The sequence below is a fragment of the Tetrao urogallus genome (genome assembly GCF_951394365.1).
Source record: "Tetrao urogallus genome assembly, chromosome: 16".
Taxonomy (NCBI): Eukaryota; Metazoa; Chordata; class Aves; order Galliformes; family Phasianidae; genus Tetrao; species Tetrao urogallus.
In genome coordinates, this window is record NC_136829.1 from 1,215,367 (window position 1) to 1,241,025 (window position 25,659).

Below are 25,659 nucleotides of genomic sequence, written 5' to 3' on the forward strand. Positions count from 1 at the left end.
TAGGCAGAGCAATCTGAGCCAAATGCGGGACCACGCAGGACAGAAGCACACCCTAAACGCCACGTCCCTCCCCACCGCCCCGGGCAGCTGGAAGGGAAGCACACAGCACTCAGCACGTTTTCACAGAGGTCTGGCATACAGCATCAGCACATTCCGAAATATCTGTGGGAGCAATGAAAAAAAAAACACAGATGGTGTTGTCAGAAAGGTTTCTGATGACAAATTTGATCCACTGCAGATCTGACAACACAGTACGTTATTCCTGAAGTATCTCCAGCAGCTTTTTCAGGGGGCAAACTGGATGAAGACGGGCTGACACAAAAGGGTTTTTCAGTAGGGTCTGCACAGCCAGACGAGATGGCTAAAGTCACGTCATAGCAGCAAGGTTTGAGCAGTTCCATCCACAAATCAATGCCAAACAACGGATGATGAGACATGAAGAGCAGTTGGGGCCACCTGGTAATTCCAAACCTCACGTGCACTTGGAGGATCACACGTATTTTGTAAAACCTGTTTAGTTCTCCTTACAGTTTTTTGTCTGTGTGCGGTGAGGTCATTGTTTATATTGTCTTCCCAAGCTCAATTTTCTTCTGGATGGCACGTGCTGAGTGATAAATCAGGGAGTCGATGAATCCTGCAACTAGAAGGAAAAACGAGATCGAGCCAAACGAGCCTCAAATACAGAGATCACCCACAGCAAGAAAAGCCAAATCCTGTCAGCAGCAGGAATTCCAGCTCCCTCTGACAGAAAGCAGCTGCTGCTCAGAAGACCCACATCCACATCTCATTAGGAGAGATGAGATCCAGCCTGCAGGGCAGAGGTGGCTGTGGTTATCTGGAAAGCCATGTCTCAAAGAAGAAAAGATGAGACAAAGACGAGCCATGTTTGCTGGCAGGTGAGTGAGGAAGGTCTGGAGAGGAAGCTGATTCTGAGAGCTTTGTGCCATTCTACTGCCCTGACCAGCTGGCCAAGGGAATGCTTCCCTTTTGCTATTTCACAGCAACCTCAAAAGCAAGCTGTTCTACCTGAGAAAACACATGCTGCCCTTCATGGACACCCTTCGTAGGAGACAGCAGCAGTTTACCCCAAATCTCTCCTACCAGTACACTGAAGGAACCTATTAACTGTGCTTGTTTGGGAGCAGAGAAAAGCTCAGAGTGGGTCTTCTGCACCACAGAATCCAGACTACCCTGCATCTGTCACAGTGGCTTCCACAACCAGGCACTCTGTCTACTCCCTCCTACCCGAGAGAACACGGAGCCAGTAAACAAAGATATTTTCAATGCCTTTGTGAAGCTTAATGTTCCCAGGTTGTTTTATTTATTCAGCACTTCCAATCTAAGAAATAAGTGGTTACTTGGCCCTACATAAACAGACATTTTAATACTGGAGTAGCAGTAGATAGGAATAGTGGACAGGAATTGATTACTCTTCCAATCATGCTATCTGGTCTTTCAGTAACACCCTGATGACTATCTTCTGCCCTGAAAATACTTGTGAAACCAATCTGATGCTGTGACAAAGACGCTGTCAGGCAGCTGATTTGATCTGTCCTCCAGCATACAGTCTGACCACAGTGTATGGCAGCAGACAGCACGAAGTGCTTGTTAGCCCCAATCACTGACAGAGGAAACTTGAATTTGTCACAGTGATTTTAAAAAGCCTTTGCCTGAGTTAGGCATGAAAACGATCATGATCAAATAAACATGCTGCAGACAAATCCTGTTTAATAGACAGCAACCTCAGTATCAGGTTATCCAAGTGTGATGTAGCAGATACAGGTATTATGGAATGCAGGGATACGATACAGAGTGGCTGGACTCCTACAGAGCTTCCAGCACAGCAAGATCTGCTGCCCTCATCTCCATGAGAATGTCTCCAAGTGTTTCAGGGCACCCTGGGTTATCAGCTGGACCAAGGCTGGGCTCCATCATGTGCATGGAACTGAGTAAATGCTATTCCAGAAGCCAACACCGATGGCAAAGTCCAGAGATGCAAACGGTTCCGCATGAGCAGCCTCTCCTCAGGGAACCCAGGAGCTGTGAGGGCCTCTTTTGGGCCCTGCAGAGAATTCACTGGAGCTCCTGTGTCTGGGAACACAGTTGGTGAACTCTGAGATGGCTCTGCCCGTGGGGACCTCATTTCAGAGATGTTATGGACTTCAGGTCAGCATGAAAGAAACCACCTGCTTCCAGAACCAATCTGGCCAGGAAAACAGCACAGATACATTTAAATGGCAAATGAAAGAGTGCATTATTTGAAAACAAAATGTCTCCCAGAGCATCAAAATGAAATACTCCCACAGCTCTGCAGAATATCTGTATTGCCTCCTGAAGGCTGAAGTCACCTTTCCCCAGCAAAAGGGGATTTATAACCAGCTACACAGAGTTAAGAAAGAATAAGATGGCAAATAATCAGAGAGAAAAAGGATTTAAAGATGCAGTACCTGTGAATATGCCACCAACAATGGCACAAACTCCTGTGAGGAAGTGTGTGAAGGGCCTGGAATGAGGAAAACAATTTAAGAAACCATCATCAGCTCTGATACCAGTACGACAGATAAGTAACCATCAATACAAACTAACTTATAATTAACATTATGTTAATCATATTACATAAGTACGCATTATATAAGCATTAATAACTGACAACAAATGTAACAGTTGAACAACCCCTGTCGGCTACAGGATAGAGTTCATCACTGAAATGTTACTGAGAAGCACCACTGCATTCAGTGCATTTAAATGAGCTCAGTGGCAACCCAAGGAGGCACACACTGAACTTACAAACCCCAAAGACCGGGCTTCTCATCCCTAAGATTTCAGCCTCTTCTGCTCAGCAGAATGCACATCAGGCTGCTGTACAAGAAAAACAAAATCCCTAAACGCATACTGACACACTACAAGGCATAGAAAAAGCTGTGCCTCATTATGATCCCAAAAGACTCGGTAGCTACAATCCCTTCTATCTCCCTGTAATTGCAAGCCTGTGATTAAATGAGAGCCTGGAAGGAACAGGTTCCATGCTGACTACAACGTGCAAAAAAGCTACTGCAAATGCAAAGTGAATAGGCTGGATCAAAGTGGGTGGCTCTATAGGTGCTGGTGAGATGTTCCAGGACAGTGAAAATGGTAAAGTTGCATCTGTATCTGTTCATCATGTTGGCTTTCCTCTATAAAATCAGACTTCCTATTAAAAAAGACTTTGAGGAAATCAGATTGAACTGAATGCGATCATACCAGACTGATACTGCATCAAACCCTTCCAGGTAGTATGAGACAACCCCAGATCCCATCCCTGTCAGATGTTCACAGTGAAAGGAACTGTATCTGGGAGCATCCCCTTCTCTTTGCTGGTTGTGGAGGGATCTGGCTGACTCTCAGGCATCTGCAGCTGTGTTTTAAGCTATGTGAAATGACAAAAATCAATGCAAGGGGAATGAAATACATTGAAATGATTCTTACCTGTGTTTCTCTGTCAGCTTCACCATCATGGGTGATAGTTCATACAGCACAAACACACCAGGCAGACCCTGGTCTCCTATCAGCCCGTTAGCTATTTTCTCGTGTCGTGTAACTGAAAACTGGTTCGTCCTTACCACCTGGAGGAAACATAAGCAGTAAGCATCACTTTGTTAACAGGGAATATGGAAGGCTACTAAAAACATGAGTTCAGCGAACAACATCACCGTTGCTGTGGGCCCCTCTCTTGTGGGCTCATGACAGTAGTCACAGTTGCAAGAGTCATAATCAGCATCAGCAGAATTCGATCTAATTTTACTATTATTTACTGATTTGTTTACTATTGACTGATATTGGTTAAAATCATGCTTAAACGAACGAGGTAAAAGATGAACTGTGCATCAGTCCTTAGGCCAGACTGCTCTGCTCTGTGCTGGCAGGTAATTGCCGTAAGATGACTTCCTAAACTTCAACCCAAAGGCCACATCAGCCTCTGCCAATTCGCTAACACCTAAGCAAACTTCAGGAAGCAGCACTGATGTACAGTCTGAGGACAAGCCAGATTCCTGCAGTGCTGGCCTCCTTGAGCTCCAAAGCCTACTGGCCGAGCTTTCTACCTCCTACTGTCTCTTCCAGTTTCAAGTCCACAAACACCATAACAGCCCCCTTCTGAGGTCCTTTAAGAGCTAACACATGAGCTCCCACACGATACAACAATAAATTATCTCCCCATATGTAGCGTCAGGACACAACACTGAATGTGGAGAGGCTGGCCATCAGCAGCTGAATTTCTGTGGAAATAGATGGAAATGAATATTCAGATATTGCTCTGTGAATCATAAATGGAATATGGGAAGAATATCACAAAATCTGAGTTTGAGAAGGCTGTATACATTGAAGAGTGAGAGAAAAAATAAAAGAAAGAATATATAAACAAAGGAAAGCTTCAGGAGTTGCAGAAGAACAAAGATGGCTCATCAAAAATGACCTCAAGATATTTTCCTGTGCTCTGTGATTCTTAGACAGGTTGTTCATACTGGTCCTATTAAAGCAAATAAATTATGTTCTATCTTCTCTAATAAGCTGCCTGACACAAAGTACAATTCAAGCTGAAAAAGATACCATTCAGTTTCTTTATCAAATTCTACATTTGAGGGTTGCAAGTACTGAATATGTAGGACAGGTCCTGGCGTCTGTTTGGCAGCACACTCGAGCCACAGTTACCTAAGTATAAGCATCATGGTCTGCATAGATTCCTCTCCTGGAGACTAAAAAGCAATTACTTTGACAGAACTCATCCTTTGACAAGTGAACGACAGCTCTACACGTGAGATTTCACCCACAGAACTGTAAGCCATGGCAGGCTGGGGGACAGCTGTAAGCTTAGGGCTCAACACGCACTGTCCTTTGTACCTGAGGAATTTCAGTAATTCACACAAACTGCACAGCTGACCTGGATCCAAGCAGAACTAGCCTCAAACATGATCTGAGGGTTCTCCCAGTCCTGCCTCATAGCAACTAACTTCCATCCATCTCCCAGGAAAAAAAAAGATAGGTCCAAAAAGGCAGGGTATTAAGAAAGAATGGTCAGCTTAAGGATTTATCAGATAAGAACTGGTGCTTACAAACAGCTTCAACCTGTAGTCCAGATGAGGAAATACAGCCTACATCCACCATTGGACTGCTCTGCCCACACTGCTTAGGATAGCTTCACTTGAATGTCTGCACTGCACCTATGTGGCTCCTACACAGCCTCTGACATAACTAATACTCTGCCAGTGATTTCAATTTCAAGGTGCCCAAAGCAACATGAAGGTTGCCTTGACACTCAGGATGTTGTTCTGACTGCTTGAGAATGTGAGAAGAGCCTGAGGGTGCACCGGCGCCCACTGCTGTGGGGTTTGTGGTGTTGTAAGACTGTAGCATGAGGGAACTCTGGCACAGTTTCATCCATGTGCAGATCAGTCCTTGCACTGAAGAAGCCCCATTGCCACATGTGGGTTTCATCTCAGAGAAAACTGGCTCCATGCTAAAGCAAAGCTGGGCATGGACCATAGAGAGACAAAACCTGGGGTTTGAGTGGGGAGCTAAGTCATTTTGGGTGTGAATGTCCACAGAATACTGGGGCACAGGTCATCTGCCTGATCCTCACAGCATAGATAAGCACAGTGGGTACACCAGTCCACACAACAGCAGAGCTGTTGCCTCTCTTGGCATTTCTATTTTGCAATAGAAATGGTAATTTCCATCATTCTGCTGCCCTAGGACTACAGAGTGGCTTAGATCTTGATAACTGACAGTTTTTTCATCTGTTTGTTCTTTTTAAGAAGCCCTGCATGGCAACCAAGATCCCCTGCACAATAACGGCAACCCAAACAAATGCTTCCAAATGAGTGAAAGCAATCACGGTTCTTTCTGCTGTCTCAGCTGGGTTAAGAATAGAGCATCTTCACCTCACCTCGAGAATCCTACTCATTCCAAAAGAGCATATTCTGAAAATGGGGCTGGAAATCTAGCTGCCCTCTTTTGAAAGGTAAAGGAGAAACTTTTAAACTGGAGACGAGCTCATCTTAGGTTACTTGCCAAAAAACATTTGCTCCTTGGTGCTTGGACTTCTCCTGAGCAGGCACTACAAGAATTCATGAAGGAACATGACACAAACGGTGTGACTTCTCTGAATTAGGTGGGATGGGGGCAGAGATCTGCTTAATCACTGCAGTAACACTGCAGACAAGATTATGCCACAGCAACTTGTTTCTGCTGAGGTCCCTCAACAAAGCAAGTTTGAACAATCTGTCTTGCTTCCACCAGAGACAGAGAGTCAGAACAAAGACCAAATCTGAAGGCTTTTGCTTGTTCTAGATTGATTAGTGGATTAAATGCTATGCTTAAAGAAGAAGAAAACCTAAGAGACAAGTTTCAGATCTGTGAAATGCTGATTAATCCTACTGAATTACTCTCGTAGAGATCTCATGGAGATGAGACAGTTGAATCTCAATACATGTACATTTGGAATAAGCAAATTCTAAAATACACAAAAATTAAACAGGAGAGGAGAAATACATTGTTGCACAGGATATTGCTGGGTCCATCCCATGTTGCACTGTGCAAAAAAGGGGGTGAATATCAGCCCAGGCTGCTTCACCTCTTATGGTACAGGCAGAGTGTGAAACATGCATGTCTACACACAACAACATAACCTCTTTTCCCGTGTGAGCACAATGAAACATGAAAAGACACAACAATAACTTCTGATTTTTCCAACAAGCCAAAGCAATAGGTAAAAAAAGGCACTTACTTCACCATCTACTTTCATATAAACTGTAGGGACCACTTTGACAAAATACTGAAACATCATGGAAGCTAGAAGCAAACAGACACACAATTAGTAACTGTGATCAACTGTGAATTGCTGCAGAGGTTCTGGTGGGTTAGCCATGCATGTTTTTGTTCATGGCAGCTTTTGTCCAATAACCCTTTTTTTTTTTTTGTGCAGTAGCAACTGTGGGCTTTCAATGATAGTAAAGTTCATGTCCCTAATATCCATCCCTTCAGCTCTCTTACGAAATGTGGAATGCATCAGTCACTCTGAAAACTGATTTCCTCAGAAATTCCTCAGAGAAAGAATGCTTCTCATTCATTTCTATAAAAGTAATTCTTACCTATAATATCATAGCAATAAACATAAATTTGAACTTCAATCTGCTTTGCCTGCATCTTCAGCCCTTGTAATTCCTTAGAAATCCACCTGCTGTTGAGCTGTATCCTGCATGGAAAGCTCTAGCATACAGAGACTTTTAGCAACCAGCTATGGGCTCCATATCAGAGTTTATTGCTCCACAGAAAAATAACAGCATTATGACACCTTTCCATTTTTCCCTATTTTATTTTAAGCACTGTCCTTTGATTTGGGTACAACAACTAAATAGATGGTAAAAAAAAAATTAAAAGAACAGATTTAGGTGGGGCAACAATCCTTGAACCAAACCACCAATGTCTCTAAGCTTTATTGCATAACAACACCCCAAATACCTGCACAAAGTTTGCACAATGCAGTGGATCTAAATAATGTAATGATCTGTGCAGAGGCATATAAAGCAGGTTTGTGTGAACAAACCACAAGGAGAGAACCATCCCTCCTTCCTAAGCCAGCAAGAGCTACCTAGCAAAGATGAGCAGTATTTTTTAACTCAATGGCAGCTGTTCAGCTGTTACCATCAGGTAGATCAGAGTCAGACAGACTCCACAGCTCTCCAGCAACATCTTAGGCTTTTTTTCTCTATCCTGTGGCTTGTGGCTGCCTCTTATTGCACACATCAGCCAGGCAGAACTCCCCCCGTGTGACGCAGGCATTTAATGATAACGTGCTGTACCTTCTGTTGTATATCCATTAATGCTGAAAAGGGAGATCTTTCAGAAAGATCACAGAATCAGAAGAAAACACACAGGTGATTTGTTGCAGATGAACGGAAGCATATTCTTTAGAAAAAGTTCTTTAGAAAAGAGGTGGAGTGGTCCAAGTCTTCTGCAGCATTGCCAGGCCTCTTGTTTAAGACTGAGAATCTCATTCCCCTTCTAACTCTCATTAATACCAACTCTTACACAGACTTCCCCCAGCTGGCTCTTACCTTGCTGTGCAGTGACGTCTGTCCCATCCAGAGGGTTCACAATGCCTGGATAATCCCTTCCAAACGAGAGATGTTTGATATAGTGCGTCATATTGATCTGAAACAGAAATGCTGATAACTCAAACAATGCACAGCATCCAAGGGGCAAAGCAAGGGGCCTTATGTTCATATTCAGAATGCTTTTCTGAGCGTTGCTGCAGCAGGCCCTCCCTTACTCTGTGTTTCCTAATAGTAAACTAAAAGGCATTTGCTTTTTTTTAATTCATGGAAGACTGCACGAGGTGGAATTTCTCCATTTTCTACTCCAAATCCTCAGATCTTTGTGTCTCTCCCTCCCACCCACACAGCAAGCTCTCCCATTCACTCCTTTCCCTGGCATAGGAGCAAAAAACTGTCAACTGCCATTGGTATGGGTACCATCTGCTTTCCTCACAGCACAACTAAACCTCAACCAATTCAGCAGAATTAAAAATTGAGGTAGCCTCTCTTAGCAGCAGACTTGCCAGGCAACATGAGGATGTCCCAGATCACACTGTAGAGCCCTGCCTGAAAGCAAGTCCCACACTGTGCCTAGGTGCATTCAGCCTGAAGCCAGATGGGATCAGCACACTGAGCTCCCAGCGTGGCAACTGTAGGGAAATCCAGAAGGAAAACAGACTGAGAGAATTGGGAAGTTATCTTGGAAACACTTACGTTATCAAGTCCAAAGCTCTGGAGGTCATGAACTGTAACAGAAAAACAGTTTCACAGTGTAGTTCAGACTACAATATCAAAGCATATCTGTTTACTGTATTTTAGCTACTGCTGATTAAAACAGCAAAAAAATAACCGGGGTGTCTCTCCTGCTTGCAGGTGGACATATGACAGACAACTGCTTCGAGTCCTTTCACAGACTGCCTGCCCACTGCTAGAACGGAGGAATGCAATTGCAGGTCTATTCAGATCAGATATTTCAGCTATTGCCTGAACATGTTCTTAACATATGGCAAAAACAAATTCCTGGGGTCAAGCAAGGAAAAGTTCATTGTTACCTCAATCCTGATCTCCATTTTAGTTCTTGCTGAACTCCTCTAACTGCTGGAAAAACGACAGAATAAAACTAACAGCTGAGGGCAGCACATGCATTACACTACATGAAAGCACCCTACAGAGCTCAACAGCAACCGAGACCCACCAGCACCCAGCAGCCCATCAGCACTGCCACTCCTGCCCTGAGAACACAGGGAAAGGACAAGTCCTTGAAAGGCCAGCTTTCAACCTGCCCTCAGCCACTCCTGCATACAGCAGGACAGCAGCACGGCCAGCACCACGCACATGGAGGACACCTGCAAAGAAATGGGCCATGGGAAGCACTGCTAAAAGGAACTGACCTCTTTTCGTTGGCTACTTAACTGCAGTGCCAGAAAAAAGCCTCATTGTCAGGATGAAAACACAACCAGATTTCAGGAATGCTCCCACCGGGCTTACGCAAAGTTGCTCCATTTTCTGAGCTAATGGAGTCAGATCACAAACAGATGCATTATTAATAAGGAATAATAATTATAATGAAGGAATGCTGCCCTCAAATAGTTTCTGATAACAGCATAAGAAAGGCTGCAAGGCTAAAGAACTGATTGAAACTACCTCTCTTATAAAACAAACGTCCATTCAACAAGTACACTGTGAAATCATTTTTTTCCCCTCATAACATCTTTCAATAAAATAACAGAAGTTTCAGTTGTATTTATGTAAACCTTACTACAAAAAGATTCATACGTGCAAAGCAGAGACCATACTGTTGGAAAAGGAAACACTGTGCCTGAACTAGTCTTCTTCCTATAGCTCTGATCTAGGGAGAACCCTTTGCATTTCACAGATAAACTTTTCAGTGCTTGGAAATCAAGGCTGCAGCCATCAGAATTAAGGCAATGGTTTTGAATTACGAAGAGCTCAGAGCAGCACAGGTCTCAAAATACTGGTGGTAAGTGGATGGCTGGACAAAATGGTCTTAGAGCTCTTTTCCAACCTTGGTGATTCTATGGCTCTATCTACATGAGGTGCCCCTGACAAGTGTGCAGACCTACCCCTGCCATTAGCATCATTTCTGTGTCTGTTAGCAGCTGGATCAAAGAACTCCTCGGGCTTAAAACCCCAAACTAAACAAAAAAAGATAAAAAACATCCAACCAAATGTTTGGAAACGCATATGAAACAGTAGGTAGAGAAAGGAAGGAATGGGGAAATGGTCTCAGTATTACATTTTTCTTTATGATTTCCAGCAGTACACTGTTTTGTTGTAGTATTATGCAATAAAGCCAAGCTAAGTGGGTTAGCTGTCAGTGAGTGCGAAGTGTCACTGCTTTTTGCACTGCCAGCAGCAGCCAATCTTCAGTCAGTGACAGAATTCCATGGAGATCCTGCCCATGCTGGACCTGCAGCTCATCTCAACCTAACGCCAGAAGTCTTTGCCTCTCGCCTTCCTCTTGATGGCTCAACCCGCTCCCAGCCTCCTTATGGTCAAGAACCACATCAGAGAGCACAACAGGCCACCACAAGCATCTCTCGGGCTGAGGACACACTTTCATCCAGCTCAGCTTCAACACACGGCTAATCACCAGGCTGCACACCTCTGGCACAGCCTGCCAACACAGCAGGGACAGGAGCACTCCTGCCCACTGCTCTGCTGCTACAGCTCTGCGCTCATCAGCTCCAATAGCTGCACTTGTTAGCACTCGAGAAGGGAGCTGAGTACCAGTGAGGACGACAAACTTACAGCTACAGTGCAGCACCAGAGACATTCAAGAGAAGCCCTTGAGAAGGACCAGTTGCTCACTAACCCATCACACCAGGTGTACGTCGTGCAGGACTCAAGTCAGGACTTTTCCACATAAAATTTCCCCACAGTGCTCCGCTGTAACGCTTTTCACAGATCAAACACCAGCTACTCACTTCATAAAACCTTTGCAATAAATGATTTATAACTGTGAAAAAGCACAATTCATTAACTTGGGTTCCAATCCAGTCTGCCACCAGGTGATAGGTTTATTCATCTTTGATCACCAAGGACTATGCTAAGCACATATGCACACAGCTTAGGTTGGAGATAAATATACAGCTAATCAGAGTTTGCTTAACAAAAACCTATTTAGCATGCTTAGAGAAGAAACAGAAGAAGGAAATAGAAGAGAAGATCTTAAGAGAGTGTCAGCTAGGGCAGGAGACTTATTTCCAGAGAAATAGAAGCATGTCCTTTCCCTTCTGTAACTGTGCCTAAGTGCTTAGCCACATAAAACAAAGAAGCCTATAAGAGACCTTATGTTTGTCAAGAAGTCTATGTATTTTTATATAACCTCTTTACTTCCCTGTTTTAGTAACACATTTCTAAGGCTGCTGTTTGCCTGAAGAGTTCTTCCCATCCCACATTTCTGACCTGCACAACCACAGAGCTCCCTGGGCTCTGCAACTCAGCCCTTTGCTGGGTTGACTCACTGCACTCACTGCCACTGAGGACTCTGCCAATAAATGCATTAAAACTGGAAAAAGCTCGAGACACATCTACCCAAATGTGGTGCTGTGAAACGAGCGAGGGCACCAAATTTCATGCTGGGGATGGATTTTTGGGGAGAAAAAGCTCATCTGTAAACATGAGGAGGAGGAGGAGGAGGCTGTGGTGTGAGGGGTGCTGAGGCAGGGAGCAGCACAGAATGTGTTGCAGCTGGGGGATGGAGAGAGCAGAGCACAGCTCCTCAGCCCCTCCACCAGACGTTCTACCGAGTGGAAACACCACATCTCAACCTGCAATTACCAGGACTCTCTCACCCTCTGAAAAATCCAGTGCCTTACAGACCCTTGGAAAACCTTCTACTAAGTATTCAGAAGGGTTGGTGAATGAATTCCCAAGAGCAATTCTCCAGCCTGTTGTACAAGTGAGATTAAATGAGAGAATTATCCCATATGAGAATCCCCTCCGACCTGTCACCATGTGCCTCTCAACTACATCACCTGCACAGGACATCTACCAATATATTACCTCTAACAGTGACATATTAACACTGTGTAAGACAAAGATTCTCAACCTTTCCCATCGGGTGACCTCAATTACCAGACATGAATGACCTGAGATGGGTCTCCTTTTAGCTTTCAGGAAATCTTCTCAAATCCCAGCCTAAATCAACAGCTCCTCCCAAAGGAGATTTACGGGCACAGCAAATAACAGGAGTAGGGTTGTACTGCAGTATGTAGTTTTGGGGGAAAAATTAAAAAAAAATAGCAACACTTACTCTCAACAGCGTGCACTGCAAAATTGAGCAGAGTGGGAGAGAAAAGAGAAACATTCAGATCTTTACAATGAAAAGCAGAGATTCAGATACAACAGTATTTAAAACATGTACTGTAGAGCAGAAGCACAACAGCTTTGCTGGTGCACTTGCTAGGCCATGTAAAAAGACTCCCTAGCTAGCCAAAGGCCAAATATAGGGACTAGGAATCATTTAAAAAGTAACAGAGAAACAAAAATGCAGGAATTAGCCACCAAATAGAAAAATACATGGGATGTGCAAATTTCTTAATAAAAGCTCCAACGCAGCATGCCAGGCAGCACTGCTGCTTGTATTCAGATTTCTCAGTCTTTCAAGTCCTCAGGATAAAGGAAAGGCCATTTTGGCAGCAACCAAAGCTCTCCAGGTGTTGTCAACATTTACATTCACAACATTTTTGTTCTTTCAGTTGCGAGCTCCCAGCAAAGGTGAATACCTGGAAAGATGGGAAACGTGTGCTTGGGCAGCACACCTCAAAGCTTACTAACTTCTGTAAAGCAACCTCCTTTTTTGTTGCTGCTGTTGTTCCAAGAGACTATTCACATGTATACTCACATTGTGCATGATTAACCAATAACCACAGATTTACACCTGCAAGCAGATGGGCCTCTGAACACTTGACACAGCTCCCACCCCTCTCTGCCAAATGCTACACTGCTGGTAGTGCTTCTGTGACAGCACAGGCTTTGCTATGGAGGAGGTATGGAAGGTATAGTGAGCCTCCAGACAGCTGCTTGACAAACCTCAGGCATTCCCAACAAGTGATGAACCTCAGCTCTGATAGATGGCAGTCCAGTGGCAAATGGAATTGCCGCTTTTGTGGTCTCCAAACTACACACATTACTTTGGAAATGCTCGGTCCATCTACGGATGAATGAGACTTTGAGTCTTTCAGCACCAACACAAACACTGAAAGGAGTTTACCAATGTAAAAAGGACAGTCCTTAGCACTTCTAGGGATGAAATAATAATTCAGCCTCCTCCATTCAGTTTGGGGATGAAAACTATAAATTCTGCAACAAACACTACTTTGGAAGAGAAGTTAGGAATAGTGTACAGGTGATCATCCAGAGGATTTCCAGCTCCACGACGAAATTCACTGATGGTGGTTTTGGTTCCCACTTTCTTTTCCAAAATAGTTGATGGGCAAAGAAGAGCTCAGCTGAGTTCCTGGCGTCTGTAGAGTCCTGTGCAACAGCACAGCCCCACAGCCAGTAGGGCTCTGGGACTGGAGAAGAATAGGAGGCTGCAAGGGACAGCAGAAGGAATTAGTTGGCCTGCTCTTGGCAGAAGACACCAAGGGACCAAAAAGTGATAATCAGTCTCCAGTCAAAGACTATATGCCCATTTTGTAACTGAAAACTCAAATCGCTGAAGCTACACAAAACAAGATATTCAAGGTCTCATCCAAGGATGCTTTCAAATAGGTTTCAACTGTCAAAAAAAATCTATTAAAGAAGTGAACAAATCTATCACAAATGAGGAAAACAAGTGGTAATCACAAAAGTGCCTTCAAAGTAACTTCTTTCCTCCAGTTTAGCACGTAGGGTGTAAGGAAAGCACAACATCTGGATCACATTCATGACTGCTTTCATTCACAGGAATTGTCACAGTCACTGGAAGCGTGTCTTAAAGACAGAATGTTTTGAATGTAGTCACCAATATCAGTGGGTTTTTTTAAGCATTTGAAGGAATCAAATTATATATTTTAAGAAAATCTCTCTGGCTGTCAATACAGCATGATGGGGAATGACTTCCCTAGGAAACAAAAACAATCACACCCCTGCAACTGAATGGTCCAAAGACAGTCTGAAGGATGAACGAGAAGCTCCAGCTTCCTCTTGACTAAAAGGAATGCAGCAAGGAGGAAGAAAGTGACAACAGGATCACCTCTTTGGAGGAAACCACCACCAAGAAAATTGCCCCGTGCTGGAAGCTCACTGCAAAGCTGCATATCCAAAGCAGGAGATGGTTGCTCAGGAGATTAAAAGACTACATAATTTAATTTAATCATTTAACCATTTCTTTTTTTTCCATCTGAGATAGAAAACATTCTTTGAGGAAAGGCGTGAGCTGCTGCAAGGAAAACAGCTGTGATATGCAGGATCATGAACAGACACAGCTGATGCTGCAGGCTGTCCTTACAAAGGCACAAGTGAAAAGAGAACTTTCCCCAAATCTGAAGTATCGTACATAAATTGGACATGAAAATTCCAGTTCAGGATCCAAGGCCTGTGAAGCAGACAACAGTAAAACAAACCTAATCTCAGCGAGTACCAATGAACAAGTGGGAAAAAAGACTGCAGGTATCACTGATGTTTGACTTTGGTTTTTCCCTTGGCACAAGCAAGGACTTTTGGCTCCAGTTTCAGTGCCAAAAAGTTTACTGAGAAGCACTTCAGTCCTCCTCATAACTTCCTTCAGTCCTCCTAAAGACCTGGGATGTCTGAGTGCAACTGGACCACAGTGTCTGAGGAATAAACCAAGACCATTAGGGTGACATTCAGGAGTGGAGGAGTCTTCTGTGACACTGATGATGGAGCACCACAGTGCAGCTTTCAAGCAGCCAGTTTTCAGTGCTTCCAAAATCCAGTGTCACTGCTTAGATACACTAAAAATATGAGTATGGATGGACAAAACTGCACTAACCCAGCAAAGCCTGACATTTCTGATCAGTTAACTAAGGACAGAAACACACCACCCCTCAGCTTTCAAATTACATCATACCTCATGGCCTGGGATTATGAGAAACCAAGCAGAAAGCAAAGCTGTATTTAACAATTGTGCACATAACTTTCATTTAGGTTGGATACATACGAACAAATATGGAATCAGCATCAAAAGAACATGAAAAAAGGTTACATACAAGCACAGAAAAGCATCCATGCAAACAACAGTAAGTGAAGTGAAATAATCTCACCTGGATTTAACATTCATGCGAGCAGAAACAAAGCAGAACAAAAAAAAAAGACAAAACATATTTTCTTCAAAGTGAACAAACTTTTTTAAACACAGTTTTTGTTTTTCAGTATTTCCAGCACTTGTAGTTCCTCCAGATACGTGAACAGTGCATAAAGACAGGGAGGAGAACAGTTCAAACATGAAGATGTCAAACACTGCTAAAAAGATTACCAGGAGACCATCAGAGATCCTTTGACACAAACACGACCAGATCATCAGGGCACCCCAGACACAATTCTGGGTCACACTTATAAGATTGAGAACGAATTTTTCTGAGAGCTTGAGACGTGAGGGTCCTGATTTGTATGAGAAATCCTTAGCACAAACACAAGTGAAATACAGTTTGAACACGTTTCAGCTGATGTTCCCTTACATCAATGATACACCTGTGGCTCTTAAGAGCATGAGGTTCACAGGCTGCCTCTTCCAAAATTCTGATTCCCATTAGTCAACACCAACTTGCCTTAAAACATGAACACATACCAATATCACATTGACAGGAAGTAATTCCAAATAGCCCAAAGTGGATCCAACTGAGGAATCCTGATGTGCAGCAAACTCTTTAAGAAGGTCTCCTCATGAGGATTACCCACTCATTAAATATTTAAAAACGAATAAAAACAGAAAAAGGAGATCAATTGTTGATAATTTGATTTTGATGACTACTTGTTAGGATTCTTCTCATTTAGGCTGCCATATTTAGGCAATATTAGCAAACTTCAATGCAAATTCAATCTTTTTTCCTAGTTTTCCTAGTCGAAACAGGACCTCTGATTTCCTCTGATTTTCTCCATTTAAACATAAGGAATTCCCACAAGCCAAAGCCAAACGATTTAAATTAGGGATGGGATGAACTCTGGGCAAGGTTGCTCCATCTTTTTATAAACCTATATTCCTCACACATTCAACACGATTTCAAACCTCTCCTAAGGTTCTAAAAAGTATTCCTTCTGGCAAATGATTTCTGGGGACAAAACATGAGTATATGAGCTCTCTACAGCTCCCTGTAAAGAGGCTGAGGTGGGGTGGCGGTCGGCCTCTTCTCCTTGTAACTAGCAATGGGGTGAGAGGAATGGCCTTCAAGGGAGATTCAGGTTGGATGTTAGGAAGAATTTCTGCTCCAAATGAGTGGCCAGGTGCTGGAAGGGGCTGCCCAAGGAGGTGGGGGAGTCACCGACCCTGGAGATGCTCAAGAAACGTTTAGATGTTGTACTGAGGATGTGGGAGTGGGAAACACTGGTGGGAGGCGGATGGTTGGACTGGGTGACCTTGGACATCTTTTCCAACCTTGGTGATTCTATGACTCAATGAGAACAAAAATACAAGCAAGGAGAGAAAAGTGTGCATGGAAAAAGAAGTCCAAATAAGACATTATAACCATCTGTGGAAAAACAAGCTTCTTTTTCACATTTAACCCAGTGCAACTACTAAAACAAACCAAAAAAAGGACAAAGATTGATCTACACGCATTTAAATCTAGTACAACTAAATAGAACTCAAGTTGTACTCATCCTGTACTCGTCCTTTTTTGTGTGTGTTAGTCCTATATACCCTCCTATTACTTAATCTGCTTTCAAAAAAAGCAATTTCAATTCACTTCTACTGAGGAGAGAAGGGATGGTTTTGAGGGTGTTAACAGTAAGCATGTGATACAAAATCAGAAGCTGAGAGCAGAACTACATGGATGGTCAGATTAACAAAGTTACTTCTGAATAGGATCCTTTGCTTTGCTGAGAAGATGCCTGTACAGATTCCCTATCCAGAGATACATTAAACTAGAGTGATCCTCAAGAAAGGAGGAGAGTGTCAGTGTAAGGAACTGACAGTCTGCTAGCTTAGCAATTGAGGAACACCATCAAACAGAAGTACAGACGCAGGTCTAACCATCAGCTGGATTAACAGCACAGCTCTCCACCATGAGGCATGGAGAGCACTGTGATGGAAAACACTTCCCATAGCAGTGACTTAGTCACCTTCCTATTTTCTACTGGTTCAAAATAGTATGGAATAGAAGAGAGCAGCAAAAATACAGTCAGTCATCTCAGTTACGTATCCAACAGTGGAATTATTATTTTTCGTGGATTCTACATAACAGCAGTTCAGAATATTCAGACTTCTCTTAGGCACTGACCAATACTAGTTCAGTTTGCTATTTGTTATGACAGGAAAAGGAAAGAAAAAATAAACAACAACAACAAAAAACCCAATCCTGTTCCACTCTGTAAATTACAAAAAACTAGTGAAGACATGATGTCAGCTATATTGAGGACAAAAACATTCTCAGCTTCATTTATGAACGAACAGGCTCTGAGCCTGCTGCACTTTGAGAAAATTATCAGAGGCCATTTTTAGTATTTGGTGTGAGAGAACTGCCAGAAAGCAGCAGGTCTGCCCGCCCCCCTGCTCTCCTCCTACTCCTTTTCCTTGCCCTTGAAAACAGCAACATTCTGAACTCGGCCTCCAAAAGGTCTGCAGTAACTACAGAGCCCTTTCTTGCTCTTCCTGCTCTCACCCACTGTGGCCCTCAGTTTTCCACTGCAGTTGTGCAAGACTTCCATTGCACACATAAGAGCCGTCCTGCCCCCCCCACCCACATGCGGGTCAATACTGGCTGCAGGAAGGCTGCTGCTCTTAGACTGCTTTAAGCTCTGCCAGAAGTGACATATTTAATTATAAGGACTAACGTGGAGAAAAGCAGATGAGCTTTTTGCACAGAAATGCTTCATCATTTAATCTGTAGAAATGGCTCAAAGCCTGGTTTGTTTTCCTTCAAAGACAGCTACTCGAACAAAGTGCAATCTCCCCTGAGCATTACCTCAGTGGAACAGATCACACTATAATGAAGGGTAAGGTAGGGAAAAATCAAGCTAAAAATCAAAGCTCTTTGTCAAATCTTTACCAGAAATTTCAGGCCTTGAAAACCTTATCAAGGAAACTGAAAACATTCTGTTAAACCACAAATATTTTTCACCCAATTCCAGGTAAAGACAAAAAGCATAAATCAACTACCATCACTACTCCGGACACTTCGTATTTAGACATACAAAACTCATTACAACTTAAAATAAAAGTTCTGATTTGCTTTCAAATTATCCTCAGATATTCTACAAACGCCCCTTGCACATATTCAGTTATCACCCCTTCTGATATTCAGGTCCTGGGCTCAACACCATAGCCAAGTGTGGTTTACAGCAGAGCTGAGCAGTGAAGTTTTATGGAACTCACCTCTCCCATGCTCTTCCATCCCCACGTTGTGTTTGTTCATGATAGTTCTAAAATTTTGTACCAAAACTCCAACACCCTCCCCACTCAAGCAGTGCTGCTATTCTTTCAGGTCACAAAGCAAAGACACCCCAAGACACTGATCACACACACTTAGAAACGAAAGGTTACAATAACCAGAAAATACTTTACCATGTACGTGAGACTGCTGGAAGCTTTTTCCTGGTGCAAAGTGAAAATTTCCAGCTACCTGCAGAAGACAGTCACCAGTCATTAAAAGTTCTGAATCCATATACATAAAGCAGCCAGATAGATGCTGGCTTTTTCCTCTTGGTTTTTAAACCAGATATACATCAAGCAAGCTGCCTTTCTAGGAAACACTACCAGCAGATGCTATTTCCACTGTTCCTCACAAGCACAGTCATGCTGAAAGCCATAATTACTTACTGATATAAGTAATGATCTGTTTTACACAGATTATTTTTAGTAGACATAAAAATCAGGAGGAGGAATTAATTCTTCTGGGAGGGAACTGCCTAAAAGAGGATAGCACAGAAGAGAGGGAATAACAGAGGGACAGTGAGGAAGACTATAAGCAAACAAAATAAAACCCCAACTCAATATAATAAACTACAGTGACCCAATGTACACAGCCACAAAAATAACCGGGTTGCAAAAATAAAAGCACTAATCAGTTTGTTAAAACTACATCCAGGAATTTGTGAGGGATACAGACAACACGTGCCAGTCCTCGCTGGCACTGACAGCAGCTGTACACATAGACAAAGCCAAGCTTACTCCAGGCCCGCATTCTTCCTACAGCCCAATGAAATGGGATTACCCCCTTCCCACTGCTTTTCCTCATTTCTTTACAGCTGCAAGTCCTTTGTTGAGCCCACGGGTCACTGTATCACAGCACATGAACACCTAAAGCTGGAAAAGGAGAGGAACACCCAAATTCTGCCTTCTCACAGTCAGCCTCACACTGCAGGTATACAACAAAACTCATCTCTCACCTTATTGACCTCCAGGAAACCATACACTTGGCAGCCTTCATTCTTCTGTTCTTGCATTTTCTGGCTAAACCCTTCCCTTTTGCACTGCTCGATGGTATCTGGGTTCTTGAAGGCCCAACCACGCCGCCTGTAGGCTTCTCTGACATCATCACAAGTATTACAACATCTGCAAAAGCACAAGTACCATCTTAGTATCTTTACCACAGAAAGGAGATGCTTCTGCTCAGGACTCGGATATTTGGTGGACTTCTTCCACAAAGTGATAAAGCAAACACTGTGGACTGGATCTTGAAGGTTGACCTAATGGTTCTGAAGCAGCTCAAGCTTTCTGATTTATTTTTTTAGTTTTTGATGCAAGGGCACAAGCCATTTTAAAATGGTTCTCAAGTCTGAGAAGATCTTTGCCCATTTAGAAAGCCATGCTGCTCCCTAGAAATTGATTTCCTACAAAAATGCTATCAGGGTCCCACATTTCTGAGTAGTTTTGTGTTTCCCTGAGTGAACAAAGCACCTGCCAATTTCTGCTCCTCCTTTCCTCTGTTTTTAAGCCATGATTGTCAAAGCTGGACAAAACATTAAACTTTCTTCAATACCTTTCCACCTCTGGACAACATTTTGGTCATCAGAGGAAAGAAAACAAAGCAAACAAAAAACCACCACTTATTTTCATTGGTTCTATGTTTTGCTGATAGAAGAAAAACCCCTCAAGATGGAAAAAGCATCTGCAGGGAACAGTGCAGTTGAAGAGCTGGGACAAACAAGGTATCATCAGATAGAAAATAGGACTGGAGGGTACTCAGAACCTATAGCCCAACCCAGGACCCCCTGTTACAGCAACCTGCAGGGAGGAGGAACGAGGAGCACAAATGACCCATCTGTTGTCTGCGTGAGCAGTGAACACCGAGTTTATGCTCACGTAAGGATGGAAAGCCTGCAGCAGGAGTGTGAAGGCAGAGCCATCACCACTTTCATACCAAGGCATCCAGATGATGGTGAGCAATGTTGCACTGACCCTGAGTATGGATGTACACAAACCAGAACTTAATTGTCCATTCTTAAGCACTACATACACAGCTACACAAGGTGTAACAAGAGCACAACAGTCCTCAGAATTCTCAGAACACAAAGGATTTCATTGCAGGAACTTCACAGACATTCTGCAAAGAAACAGGCATGCAACTTAGAAGTATTCCCTCAAGTGCTACAAAGATACAGAAAGGGCTGTGGTTACCGAATGTCTTCTGACTCTGCTCCATAACAGCTCTCGCAACGATCAGCATCCAAAGAACTGGGGTCAAACACTTTTTCTTCCTCTTTCCCCAGCTCTAAAACAAAATAGGATTCCAAATGAAAAGGCATGTCTAGAAACAGTGTCTTGTCTTGTCCTGCCTCCCAATAGCACCACGTATTATTTGAGTATGTTGGACTACATTTAAGACCTATATTGCTACAGCCGAATTTAAACTGACTATCAATCAACTCACAATCATAGAGCTTAATGAAGACAGATTAACAGAGAATTGGATACAGAGTAGCCGTTTTCATCCCCATGCTTCAAATTTCAATGCCACAACCTCTGAATACAGAAAAGCTGCTGAGTTACACAACAGGGACACTCACCACAAACCCAAACCAGAGCAATGCTCACACGTAGTGATTATTCAGCTCTTGGCTTAGTTTTGCCCTCTAACATCATATCTGATGTTGTATTTAGTGATACAAATCAATAAATCCAGTTTATGCTGACATACAGAACTACACTAACCCACAGTAAGGTAATAAGAACCTCACATTTTGAAAAGGAAAAGCAAAATTAAGGACAGCTGTGAGATCGTAGCACCTCCCCAGAAGTGTTATTTGATACAATTTTATCATGTATGTATTAACACACATGAATTGAGCATAGTAAGGTGTAAGTTTAGGCTGAAAGGTCGAGTCACTGGAGCTCTCCTTGGAGAAATGCTCTTTCCTCTAACTAGACGGTCCCATTTGTCAGCCCACAGTCATTGCACGATACAAGCAAACTCAAGTTCTGTGAGAACAGCTGCTTGATTCACAGCAAAAGACCATCAGCAGCTTCATTCCTGAAATCCATCCACAACTCCCTGTCAGTATCAGAGTGACTGGATAAAGATTTACTTTTCAAAAGCAACGAACGTAACAGGAGTTTGTCTGATCTATCAGTTTAATAGATTTGGATGCTACAAACTCTTGAAGAGTTTATGGTGTTCAAGCACTCTTCAGCTATCACTTGTTCCCATGAAAGTCAAAACAAGCACAAGTAACACAGACTACAAGAGCACCCATTCATACAAAGAAGCACATTACCGTGTCGCTCAGCCTCTGGAGTCACACGATTGCCAGCTTTGTCCAAACGTTGTTTAAACAGATTGTGCTCCACGTCCAGCTGCTGTTCTCCTGCTACGTCCATTGCATCGATGCTCAAATCTGAAACCAGCAAGTGAGGAAAGTGGTTTGTAAAAGCACACTTCTCATGGCCTGCGGCAATCTGAGAAAGCATTCAACCAGTGAAAATACAGAATCTTTTAGCAGGGATAAGAATGTGCCAAAATTGGATGGAGACGCATGGTTGGGACCAAACAACTTACAAAAATGGAACATACTGTGTCTGCAGCCTAAATGACTGTTCCAAACACAGCGTTTAGTGTAAAGGAATGACTGTTTTCAACCATCGTAGAAATCCTAAAGGCAAATAATCAAACCCTTCCTCCTGAAAACTCATTGGTGCAAAGGCAGCCCTGGAGTTACGCTCAAAGCCAGCTGAGCGCTGCCCTCCTCTGTCCTCTCACCCCCACTCCAACAGCAGCACGTTCTCCCGTGTCCCCTTTTCACAAGGATGATTCAGGAGCCCTGGCCTTGGCCCGGCATCCAAGCACCATTGGGTGCCTGTGGCAACGTGTTGCGCTGCAATGCTGACGGTTGCTCCGCAGGGAACAGCAGAGGTTTCCAACACCTCCAGCCTCCTGCTGTGCTGCGAGTGGGAGTCAGGCGCAGAGCAACGGCACCTCGTGCGGCAAACACCCCTAACAACTCCGCAGCGATGCCGCCCATCCTGCAGCAGCTCCATCGCCGCCCGGAGCTGGGCTCGCATCCCACCCCAAGCGAGGAGCTGGAAGAGCGACCTCCAGCAGGGCGGCACCACGTCGCTGCGGTTCGACTCACAGGCGCAGGGCATGTGTGGGAAAACGACGTCGATGTTGATCTTCAGCTTATCTCCCCTCGATTTGTCCACGTACAGCTCAGGATGGACCTGCAGAAAAACAAAGAGCCCCAGTGAGGCGGGAGACAAAACCGGAGCCCTTTCCCCGCCCTCTCCGCCACTCACCTCCTTGGTGAGGTAGTACTGCAGCTCCGAGAAGAACAGCAGCACCATGATGAGCCCGCTGACCACCGTCACTGCCGGGATACGAGAAGCGCCGTCAGCCCCCGCCCCACCCGCCCCGCCGCCGCCGCCGCCGCCGCCGCCGCCCGCCCGCTCACCCAGCGCTCCGCCGCACGTCTTCACCCGAAAGTCCTCCAGGGTTTTGGGGAACGCGTCGAACCGCTTCAGCCGCCACAGCGACTCCATGGCGCCTCGCGGCCCGGAACCACTGCGGCCTTCCGGGGCACCGCCCCGCCCCGCAGCGCACCGCCCTCGCAACGGGGCGGGCTGCCCGGCTCCCGGCCGCGGCTTCGGGCGCCCGCAGGGACTGGGGGAGCCGCAGCTGTGGGCGGCAGTGCCGGGCCGCGCCGCCCCTGGGGAGAGAACTTCCATTCGCACCTGACCTACAGCTCCCCTCTTTCAGTTTGAAGCCGTTCCCCTTGGCCTATCGCTGTCTCTGTGAAAAGCCAATCTCTCCTGTTTATACGCACCCCGGAGAACCGAAGGCTGCGCTGCGGTCCCACCGGAGCCTTCTCTGCTCCAGGCAGAACAGCCCCAGCTCCCTCAGCCTTCCTCCGTACGAGAGGTGGCAGATCTCCCTTTCCATGTACTGGGGACTACACTCTCCTTGGCCTCTCATCTGATCAGTGTACCTGTAGAATCCCTTCTTTCTTTGCTCTGTTGTTTTCTGTTTTTTTTTCTTCCCCACATCCCTTGCCCTGTTCTGTCCCATCTGTGCCTTCGCTTTCCTCCCTGACAGCCCCACACGGCACTGCTTGCCCCCGCAGGGCAGCTGCAGGCTGACACCCAGTACAGGAGGCACTGGGCAGAGGAGATGGGCACCCAGAGCAGGGTTTGTAGCCTCAGAGTTAAGAGTCCGACAGTCTTATGGTGCAGGAATAAACCATCCCATGCAGGACTGAAAAGAGAGTAGGCACCAATTATGAGTTAGCAATCTAAGGGTTAAGAGTCTCAGGGTTCTGGGTTTTTTGTTTTTTTCCCCTGCAGAAATAAGTCAGTCCTCCAGCAAATTTTTTTTAATAAATAAACCATCAAAACAGTTCAGTCACTAAGTAATGTTATCAAATGCAAACAGAACCAAGTGCACCCCGACTTCCTACACCAGAAGATAACTCCTGGCAAGGGTATGAGACAGGAACACTGCCACAGTGCAGCTGCCCCAATACAACAAAGAAATAACAAAGTATCCCTGTTGTTTGGACGCCCAAAGAATACTGCTTATCACCATGCTAAGCACAGAAAGAAATCGATCCATCTAGGCACTAGAAACTTGGCTTTGAAGAACGTAATAGGGGAAAAAACATAGATCAGGAAAGGTGCAGTGTTTTGAAGAAATAAATTTATTGAAAAAGTCTTTGTAAACAGTTCAGAAGCTGAATGGAATAACCTAACTTGAGAGCCACCTGGAGGCTGGTGAGGAGGCATGCCACGATGGAGTGCTTCGGAAGAAGGGGCAGCTGACCTCGTCAGGCTTATGCCCCAACCCCAACCCCATCCATGCCAGCCAGCACCAGATTTGTCCCACCACTGCTGCTGGAAATCCCGCAGTGCTCCTAACTTCTCTCTTACCTCGGTACCTGTGCTCTGCACCAGTCACCTCACCACCTGCTACTGCAGGTCTCCAACTCAGCTCTAGCAGCACACTGCTCCTGTTACCTCAGGCCATCCCTTGTGGTGGATCTCACTGCTGAGTGCAACAGCTGTCTCTCAGGAGATCGGCAGTCCAGAGATATTAGTGCCAAGGTATGGTTCAGAGATCGATCCAGCTTCTGAGTCTCTGCCTCCAGAACAGCAGCTTTGGGCTCCCTGACCACAGTCTCCAGGGAGTAAGACAGCTCTTGGTGAAGGTCCAACAGCTCCTGGCTGGTCTTTGCACAACACTCAATATAGTCCTGCTTGTATTTTCGTTCTTGTGCCAACTGCTGCTGCAGAAGAGTCACCTGAAAGAGGCAGAAGGATGAGTTCAGAGAAACCCACACTGCAGGACCGGCCTTAGCTCCGTGGAACCAGCTGTCAGGGAAGCACCCTCTAACTCCAGTTCTGGCCAACACTTTGTCTTTGTTGAATGGGAAGTAACAGATTCCAAAGTCAACATGAACTGAATGATGATCAACAATGCAAATTCCTTTCTCTCACACTGCACGCGTGTACAACGCTGGCATCTGCACAGCAAAGAAAAATATTCCTACAGGACTTAGTAATGAAACTTTTTTCAAGAGAAATTTTGGCAACTGTCACCTTAGTTCCACATGCTTTTTCCTCACAGAAGGACCACTGGTTACACCAGTGTCATAAAAAAAAGACTGCTTGCTTAGGAGTGAGGTATTGAAGAACCGTTCTGTTCAGAAACAGCTTGAAAACTGAACAGCTAACATGAGAAAAGGAACCAGAGGGAACCACACCACTTCACAGAGGGACAGATCTGACCTCGTATCTGAAATAACAAGGACATCTTTGTGAAAGTGGGGTTTAAAGGCTGAAAAACCCTCCCACGCCTTGGTAGGTAATCCAGGGACACAACTGGGAGAAGCAGCTGCCTGCTGCTTAAAGCATCTGTCAGCAAACAGGAGATCTAGTTGCAGTTTTGCTGTCTCTCAGAGCTACAGAGTGCCTTCATTAATAAGCTAAGATCTATTCTTCGATCAGAACACTTTAATTTTTCTGCTGAAGTAG

General features: G+C 44.5%; 2 protein-coding genes across 2 annotated transcripts in view; both read right to left on the bottom strand.

Annotated features, from left to right (window-relative positions):
- Positions 1-560: 560 nt before the first annotated feature.
- On the bottom strand, positions 561-23,172 carry ERGIC3 (ERGIC and golgi 3; the record flags this gene model as incomplete). The annotated part of the gene is made up of 14 exons (XM_079543342.1): positions 561-640; positions 2,448-2,503; positions 3,466-3,602; positions 6,761-6,825; positions 8,091-8,187; positions 8,784-8,815; positions 12,349-12,363; positions 18,760-18,817; positions 19,584-19,749; positions 20,815-20,908; positions 21,912-22,031; positions 22,767-22,854; positions 22,930-23,000; positions 23,085-23,172. The coding sequence occupies 14 exons, from the start codon at positions 23,170-23,172 to the stop codon at positions 561-563; spliced, it is 1,167 nt and encodes a 388-aa protein (XP_079399468.1).
- Positions 23,173-24,638: 1,466 nt separating this feature from the next.
- The window catches only part of CEP250 (centrosomal protein 250), a gene marked incomplete at both ends in the record, with an annotated part of 32,794 nt that continues 31,773 nt past the window's right edge, over positions 24,639-25,659 (bottom strand). Inside the window, 1 exon segment of the mRNA XM_079543363.1 lies at positions 24,639-24,926. Coding sequence (XP_079399489.1) covers positions 24,639-24,926 — 288 coding nt within the window.